Source organism: Paroedura picta, chromosome 4 (genome assembly GCF_049243985.1).
Source record: "Paroedura picta isolate Pp20150507F chromosome 4, Ppicta_v3.0, whole genome shotgun sequence".
NCBI classification, from domain to species: Eukaryota; Metazoa; Chordata; class Lepidosauria; order Squamata; family Gekkonidae; genus Paroedura; species Paroedura picta.
Genome location: NC_135372.1, coordinates 144,207,139 through 144,216,111, shown reverse-complemented (window position 1 = coordinate 144,216,111; position 8,973 = coordinate 144,207,139). Strand labels below are relative to the sequence as shown.

The following is an 8,973-nucleotide window of genomic DNA, read 5'->3' as shown; positions in this document are numbered from 1 at the left end:
CTCAGCTGGAAAGTTCCAGACTCTACCCCAGGGGTAGTCAAACTGCGGCCCTCCAGATGTCCATGGACTACAATTCCCAGGAGCCCCTGCCAGCATTCGCTGGCAGGGGGCTCCTGGGAATTGTAGTCCATGGACATCTGGAGGGCCGCAGTTTGACTACCCCTGCTCTACAGCCTACAAGTTACACCCTGGAAAAGGTGGACAGGAGGTGGGAGCAGGGACTTATGAGTGGTGTGACCCGGGCAAACCAACGAGTCAGGCTCCTGCTGCACCTGCCCCCTTTTCATGCACTTATGAAATGCCCCCTGCAACCATCCATGGCTGGGGGGGGGGCATCATCTCGCCCAACAGGCCAAGAAACACTTTGGTCAAGGAACCTTCCTCCCCCCCCCCCCACCTCGGCTGATGGCTTAGCCCAATTTCTGATGGCTTGTCAAGAGCAGCACATTCCAATTTAGCTGCCTCGGTTCCCCACCCACCCACTCTTCCACTAGGGAATCGAAGAGCAAGTTTCGGAAGGAAGATTCAACCCACGGCTGAGATTCTCAAAATGTTTATTTCTTCCAATACCACAAGGGACATACAACAGCAGGGGTCAGCAGGGGTCAGCAGAGGGTCGCCCTCCACTCCCCGCCAGACCGGCAGGAGTCTGTACACAAGAGTGGCCCTGGAGGGCGCAGACAGAGCAAGGAGACCCTCCCCCCAGAAAACGTTTGGCCCCCGTCTTTGGTAAGCAGGTTTGAGACCAGCGGCTGGGTCGCCTTTAATACCACAATTCCCTCTGCTTTCAACCTCGCTCTCCCCCCTCCCACCCCGCATCTCCGACTAAAAAAACTGCTGCGGAGATGTTGTAGCCCCCCCATTTAACACTTCCATATGGCTCGGAAGCAGGGAGGTCTGCAGTTAAAAGAAAAAGAGGAGCCCGGCCAGGGAAAGAGGTAGGTGAGGTGCAGGGGCTGGGAGGACAAGCCCTCACAATGGTGAGAGCAGAAGGTTGGCTTCCTTCTCCCGCCCCACGTCCAGAGAAGCCTGCCAGCTTGTAGGCACGACCCACCACAGGACGAGCAGAGCGGCCGGCCGGCCAGCCGGGGACAGCCCCCAGAGGTGGTCTCCTTCGCAGGACACTTCCGGGGGGAAGCGAGAGGCAAAGGGGGTTGGGGTTCCCACGGGCCTGTTCTGCCGGTGGCGGCACCAAAGAGCTTTCCGCGCCAGCCTCTCGCTCCCTGGCTCTAGGCAAGAAAGTCCCGCCACCCACAGGACGGGTCCAGCCCGGCGGGGCCAAGCCGAGGCGTGGGGCAGCTCTCCTTCGGACCCAGGCAAGGCCCTCCCCCCCTGAGCGAGTCCGACGTGGGACTGGCAGCAAGGAGGAGCCGACAGCAACCCTGGAAGCGACGCTGCCGCAGCCGGGGAAAGGGGGGAATCGTTAAAAACACTTTATGTACAGAACATCCATCGACAGGAATGGGCCGGCACTGTGTACAATGTTATAAATACATGATCCAGCAGATGCATAGAGGGTTCAGAGGAGCCAGACATTTCACTTTTTACATCCAAGAACAAAAGTTTCTAAAATTATATATATATTTATATATATATATATTTTAAAATGACACTGCTTAGAAAGTAAAAAAAAAAAAAGAGTTGTACACAGCCTGACAGACAGCCTGGGCCTCCCGGCAGAGAGGCTGCCTGCTAGAGCCAAGACCCCAACCCCCACCCCCCCACCCCATGCCCCGGCCCACCAACCGAGAGACCCACAGCCCGTCCTCCTGTGGTCCGGCTACCCCTGCTTCCTGCTCCTTGCGCAAGAGGGGCAGCTCAGATAGGGGGCTCCTCGACCCGAAAGCGGGGGGCAAAGAGGGGGCGGAAGGGGAGGACGGAAGACGAGGCGATTCTGCTCGGCTGGAGCAAAGTTGGGCCTGCTCTAAGTTTCTTCAGGGGGGGGGGGGACAAAACAAACCAACAAAAGGTGCTCCCGTTTCTTCAGGAGACAAATCCTCCTCTCTCCCTCCTCAAGGGGCTCGTGGGATGTGGGGGGAAAACCCTCAAGACACCAGAGGGCCCCGGGGACCCCCCGTCGGCCCCCACGGGCGAGCCAAGACGTGCGGCACTCAACGCGGCCTGTCGCTGGACCCACAGGGTGTGGGGTGCGCACCGGCCTTCCGGGCCCCTTGCTGGCAAGCAGCCCCCTGGCCGCTCCGGGGCCTCTGCTCCTCATCTCACCACAAGGCACAAGACGCACAGCTTGGAGGGGCCGATGCAGTCGTCGTGGCAGAAGGCCCCGCAGCCCTTGCACAGGATCATGGCTTTCAGGCGGCACGAGCACTTGAGCGAGATCTCCTCCACGCCGCCGCCGGCGAACATCTGCGCCGAGAGGGAGACGCCGTGGGAGGCGGCAAAGTTCGCCTTGTGGCTCAGCTGCATCACGCTCTCCGCCAGGCTCTGGGGGGAAACGGGCCCGAGGGAGGGGTGGCCGAAGGCGGACGAGTGGAGCTGCAGCCTGGACAGCTTCCCGTAGAAGGCCTGCTTGATGTTCAGCTGCGAGGGGAGGGAGGAAGGCTCCAGGGGCTGGGCCAGCCCCTTGCCCGGCTCTCGCGGCAGCCTGAAGAGAGGCAGGTCCCGCACCAAGGGGATGCTGTGCAGGTGCTCCATCAGCTCCAGGGGGCTGGGCAGCGCCTCCTTCCTCTTCTCCACGCCCCGCTTGGGGGGACCACAGCAGGCCGGCACATGCTGGTTCTCCACCCCTCCGCCATCAGCATGCATGCGCAACTTAGGGGGCCAGTCTTCCCGCGTGGCTTGCACACCTCCTCCAGGGGCAGCAGTCTTGGGCGGAGGCGCTGGGGCCCGCTTCAGAGGACAGGGCTCCGGCCCTTTGGAAGGCTGCTGCGCGCGAGAAGCCGTGTTGCAGGGGAAGCCGGAACCAAAGACCTTCTTCCCTTGGACTCCCTGGTTCTGGCGGACAGAAGCGTCCCGGAACTGATTGGGGCCAGGAAGGGAAAGCTGAGCTGGCTTCAGGTTCTCTCGCGGACCCTTGCCGAGGACAGACTGGGCTCTCTGCGGTAAGTCCGGGGCAGTGGAGGGGCCCCTTGGCCCTTGACCAATGCGTGGAGAGTACGGTGGCCCCCTTGGGCCCAGCTTCATGGGCTGCTGTGGGATCTGCACCGCTTGGTCCGCGGAGCCCGAGCCAGGCCTGGCCTTGAGCCTCTCAGTCTTAGCCCGGCCATCTGGAGGGAAGGCTGAGGGACCGGGAATGTAGCACCTCAACTGAGGGTCCCGCAGACCCCTTGGAGCAGGGCGGCTGGTGGGAGCTGCACCGCTTGTGTCCAGCCCCTTGGTCTGAGGAGGCCCCTGCACTGGACCTCCGGCACGCTTGTTCCCGAGCAGGGCGTGGCTGTGTCCTGCGGGAGGCCGCTCTGCCACGCCCACCTGGGTGCTGCTGAGGGCCCCCGGGAGAACCGTGCTGAGCGGCAGCTGGGCCTTGAGCAACTGCACCACGAGGGGATTGCTGGCTTCGACGGACAGCGGCTTGCAAGTCCTGACGGGCAACGGCTGGCCATGGCATTCCAGGTCCACACGGAGAGGGGCCTCGGCTGCTTTCGGGGCAAGAGAGGACTGCGGCCGCTGCTCTTCCCCCCAACAGACATCGGCCGGCCACGTTGCTGAAGACGAGACTCGCCTGGGCGGGGGGAAGTCAGTTCTCGTGGAGCGTTCGGATGGGATCCCCTCACGTTCCCCCAGGCCCCTCCTGCTGGGGGCGGCCCTTTCCTCTCGCGCCACCTCCTGTTCCGCGCTGTCGTCTGTCAGCTGCGCCTCCGCATCGGACGCCGTCTCCGTGGTCTCGCTTAGCAGGCTCCTCGCGTCCTCGTCACTGGAGGGCTTGGGGCTGGGCACCGCTCCGGGCTCCTCCCTGCCCACCTCGATTCCCATCTCCCACGCAGGAGGGCTGATCTGGGGGGTCTCCACACCAGGAGGGGTGCTGAAGCCCTCCAACGGCAAAACGGACTTGGTCTCACCAGCCCCGTCCTTGCCACTTCCCCGTGGCTTCTCTTCCCCATTCCAATGCTGGGCCGTCTGAGGCGAGGACACCTCGAACTGCAGAGCCAAATTCTCCCTTCCAGCAGTATCGAAATATCTGGGATGCGGGAGACTCTCCCCTACTTGCGGCCCAGTTGCAGGTCTGTCCTCCACTTCTGTCCCGCTGTGCTCTGGGCTTGCGTGGGCTGAATCTGTCACCGGGCTGACATGACCGGCAGAGCGGTCTTCTGCGTGGGCCGGAAGGAGGGACTGGCCACCCACACCAGGCCTGTCTGCTCCGTGGGCATCTCCAGGGAGACGAACTGGAGAGTCCTCTGGGCAAGAATAGCTGTTGCAGCCCCCTGAAGGAAGCTTCGTCTCCTCCTGCTGATCGCGAGCCCCCTGAGCAGTGCCCGGAGAGCGCCCGCACCTCGCCTCCCTCACAAGAGGTCCAGAGGGGCCATCCTGCGCCATCGGGGCTTGGCAATCCAGGGGCAGTTGGGCTGCAGTGCTGTCCCGGTGGCTGCTTCCAGAAGCCTCTACCACACCCACGACACCTTCGAGGGAAAGCAAACCCATGCCAGCGGCCTGCCCCAGCGTCACGGTGCCCTCGGCCCTGGCAGGGGAAGCCGCTTCCCTGTAAGCGGGAGAGTTCCTCTCAGTCGACTCGGAGTCGGGCTGTTCTAGGTGGGAAGGCGGCAATAGCTGTGTTCGTTGTAAATTTGACAGGCACTTCCTGTGAGCTCTCTTGGACCTCCAGCGCTTTGGGCGGCCGCTGGATTGCCTGCCTCTGCTGCGGGTGCAGCGGCCGCCGCCGCCACCACCACCACGGCCGCCGCCGCCGCCTTCGTCCGGGCCGCCGCCTCCCCCTCCCCCCGGCCCACCCCCACCTCCAATGGGGGAGGCAGGAGCAGCAGTCTCTCGCTGGATCCCGCCTTGCAGAGCACAGGCCTCAAAGTGAGCAGGGGCTGGGGCCCCACTTCGGTCCTGGCCGGCGGGCTCTGGATGGGGGATAATCCGAGGACATATCTGGTAGGCTGGCTGACCTTTAACCACCCAGGGGGGTTTGATACGGGAAAGTTGAATCTGAAAGACAAGCAGGCAAGAAGAAGTCCCGTCACTCGAGGGGGTCACACAACCAGAAGCCCATCTGAAGGCTGTATCTTTCAAAATGTATCACCCCCCCCCCACCCCTGAATATCTTGTCTTCATACCTGCCAAGGAAAGCTTCAACTTTTGAGAGCTTCTACCCCCCCCAAAACATCTCGCTGGTTTCTCCAGGGTTGGAATCTCACTGTTATCCCACTTAAATTGCCTACTGGGGCAGTGTCCCGGCCCAGCCCCAGCAGAGCTCTTAAGCTAAGCAGGGCCACCCCTGGCCAGTCCTCAGATGAGAATCTGCTGAGGGAGCCTGGAGCTGGGGGGAGGGGCAGGTCATGGCCACTGTGTTGCCTGCCACGGACACCCCCGGGAGTTGGCTCTGGCCTGACAGTGCCCACGTGCCATCGTGTCTAGGAAAGGTCTGTGGCTCCTCCCTCACACACCTCCAGCCCCTACAGAGCGCCAGGAAGAACAGCCGACCCAGCTCCCCCGTGCACCGCACTGTACAGTAGCCTTGCCAACTCCCTCAGACTTTGGAGAGGAACCTACAGATCGCTTTGACATTGAGTGCACTGGTACACTCAGAATCTCAGGTCCTTCCTATCACCTCCCGCCTGATCTTGCTAATGGAAGATGCTGCCAGGGATTGAACCTGGGACCTTCTGCGTGCCAAGCAGAAGCTCCGCCATTGAGCCATGGCCGCACCTCTAAACACTGTAACAAGCACAGCGCAGCTGTGCCAGTTGGAGGCCCTACTCCAAGGGTAGTCAAACTGCGGCCCTCCAGATGTCCATGGACTACAATTCCCAGGAGCCCTTGCTAGCATTCGCTGGCGAATGCTGGCAGGGGCTCCTGGGAATTGTAGTCCATGGACATCTGGAGGGCCGCAGTTTGACTAACCCTGCCCTACTCAGACGCTCTTCCAGCAGCCAGAAGAGGCAAGCCACCCACGCTCTTGTGGGACCCAGGGGCCACAGGCATCCCCAGCGTCTGCCGGAGGGCTCCGGCACCAACCCCCCAAGCCCAGGCCTCTCCCCTACCCGGATGGGTGGGACTTTAGGCTCCTCTTTGGTGGGCTGTGGCTTTTCTGGGTGAACACTTTCAATTGTGTTACGAAAGGACTGACGGTCTTCGAGCCGGGGCTTCTTCTCGGGGAAGGATCCGGAGGCGGCCTGCTCAAAGCACTTCCTCTTCTGCTCCTTGGACTCCTGGTCAGGCGACTCCTGGGGCGAGCTGGGCACTCTGCTAGCGGCCCCCACCACTGGGGCCACGGCGTCTCCCTCGCCCGGGAGCCTGGCAGCCTTGGGCGGGCTCTCTGGTGCCGGAGAGGCCTGGCTCCCCTTGGGCAAGTTGACCTCCGGTTCCCCCTCCGGACAGCCAGGGGGCTCCTGCTCCGCGGGGACCGCCTCCTTGCCGCTCTCTGCCTGCTCTGGCTCAGCGGGCTTATGGAGGTTCTGGCGGGTTCTGCAGCGGAGGGAGCGCTTCTTGAAATGCCCGTCACGCTGGCGGGTGACCGGACCGGGCTGAGTCCTCGCAGGTTCCCCAGAGGAAGGCTGGGCAGGACCGTTTTTGGGGTCGTCTTGGACTGAGTTTTGTTCCGGCAGCTCCTCTCGGGTCAGGCCCAACCTGTAGAACAGGGACAGGATGAGTTAGGGTACCATGCCCAGAGGAAGGATAACAACCTAAAAGAAGCCAAGTTGGATCAGGCTAACAGGCCATCCAGTCCAACTTTGTCACACAGAGGCCAAGATCCAGGGGTCTACAGGAGGCCCGCCAGCAGGGCCAGAACTCCAGAATTCCTCCCACTGTGGCCCCCCAAGCATCAACAGAGCATCCCTGCCCCAGAGAGGGTGTTCCATCTATCCTTTGGGGCCAAGAGTCGCTGATAGACCTCTGCTCCATAGGTGACTGACAGAACTGCTCTGTAGGACTGCTCTGTAGGCCACCGAGCTGGCTGCATGTGGAGGAGGAGGAGGAGGGAATCCGACCTGGCTCTTAACCACGACCCCAGGCTGGCTCTGCAGAGGAGGCTGGAAACAGGGAGCCTGGACTGATCCTGGCAAGGGATACCTGGACTGCACAGACATATCCATGCCACGTACTTTTGCCCGTAGTAGTCCTCAAAGAATCTCTCCTTCCACTGCTCCGTTTTCTTCTCCTTCTCCATTTCCTGTCTGATGCGGACTTGCATTTCATGAGTGAATTCACCTGGGGGGGATGGGGGGGGGGGAGAGAACCACAAAACCAACACATTGAAACGTGCAGCTAACACAAGAGGAGTTCCAAAAAACAAAACCAGGACAAAGAGGTCTAGAAGAAGAAGAAGAAAGAAGAAGGAAGAAGAACAAGAACAAGAATGCATACAGAGCGGCCTCCTACTGACTCAGACCACCAGTCCGCTGCAGTCAGGGTTGCCATCTCAGCCTGCCAATGGCTCCCAAGGGTTGCAGGCTGTGTTCTCAGTCATCCTTGTGGGTAGAGATGCCCAGGATTGAACTAGGGACCTTTTGCATGCCTAACTGAGGGTTTCCTAATGAGCCACAGCCCCTCTTTTTCTAGGCATGTGCACAGGAAAAAAATTCAGAGTTTTGGATTCAGTCAGAATCAATTTGGTTGAATCCAAATCACCCTGAACCACCATTAACTGGTTTGGATTCAGCTGAATTGAAAGTAGCCCAAATTTTTTCCCCTCCACTGCCTGAGAAAGTGTGGAGGGGGGGGGAGGCATTTAAAGGAGCCGCCAAGGAGCTGTTGATGGCACTTCAGCTGCTGGGTGGACTCTCTGGGCAGAGATGGTTTGCCACTGCCTGCCTTGGTGATACGTGTCTGGTTCACTCTCCAAATAGTTCTATACCATCCAATATACAGAGGTCTACAAGTATCAGCATCCCAAAATGTAAATGCTCTTTAGTAGTGACCCCTATATCACTGACCAAGATACCAAAAACGAAAAAATACCTAGGAGTTCATTTTGATGTTTTGGAATTTTGAGAAATTGTTTTACAGTGGAATAAATTGTTCTTTGCCATCGCCAGCTTGAAAAATCATTATTTAGCTAGTTTTGGAGATCTGACAAGATTGAGCTAGCCGGGACCGTCCAGTGACTTCCTAGCAGGGGCAGTGTGCTTCCGCTTGAGGCGTTCCGAAGCTGCCACAGCTTAGCACAATGACAGCCCCAAGCCAATTCGGCTATCGAGGCGGAACGCTGAGGCATGTCCGAGCAGCCCGCTCTGCTCCAGAAATGAAGGCAACCCCTCCGAGGCTTGTCCCCAAAGAAGAAATTGCGTGCTTACCATCAGCCAGCCGCTCCCGCCAGCTCTGGGCAGCATGGGTGAAGAACTCATTGTTCAGAGCACTCCCACTGAGACGCGTCAGTCCGTCCGCCCCAGCCTGAAACAAACAAAGGGCAGGAAACAGATAGCGTGAGCGGCCGCTTGGGAAGAGCTCGATTTAAGGCCAGCAGCGTCTCAGGGAGAGAGTCCATCCGGGTGACCATGTGGCTCTCGTGAGTCTTTGGTTCCCAAGACCATGAATGAAAGCATGGGAATATTTTGTCACTACACTCAGGGAGGTCAGACCAGAACAAAGAGGTGATGTTACGTGCAGATAGAGATAAATGCCTAATGCTACAATTGGCAAGTTTCAGGGAATGAATACTGGTTATTGTGGCACCTTTAAAACTAACAAAGTTTCATTAAAGGTATAAGCTTTCTTCTGCACACACAATAAAAACTTGGGAGGACTTCAAGGTGCCTTTGGACTCACATTTTGTTTTGCTTCGCTGTTTCAGACCACCACAGCAATCCACCTGGATCTACTGGATGACTCGTAAGCTCTTGGTAATTTCTTTTAGCTATA

The 8,973-nt window shown here is 59.4% G+C and overlaps 1 protein-coding gene across 4 annotated transcripts in view; it reads right to left on the bottom strand.

The window, feature by feature from the left end:
- Positions 1-537: 537 nt before the first annotated feature.
- Positions 538-8,973, bottom strand: part of ASXL1 (ASXL transcriptional regulator 1) — a 40,225-nt gene continuing 31,789 nt past the window's right edge. For all 4 annotated transcript variants that reach the window (XM_077336068.1, XM_077336070.1, XM_077336067.1 and 1 more), the window contains exons 9-12: positions 8,409-8,505; positions 7,218-7,323; positions 6,156-6,741; positions 538-5,100 (exon numbers count right to left, since the gene is read on the bottom strand). In XM_077336068.1, the coding sequence (XP_077192183.1) occupies positions 2,215-5,100; positions 6,156-6,741; positions 7,218-7,323; positions 8,409-8,505 (3,675 nt within the window). In that variant the 3' untranslated portion in view covers positions 538-2,214. The remainder of the gene's footprint in view (positions 5,101-6,155; positions 6,742-7,217; positions 7,324-8,408; positions 8,506-8,973) is intronic.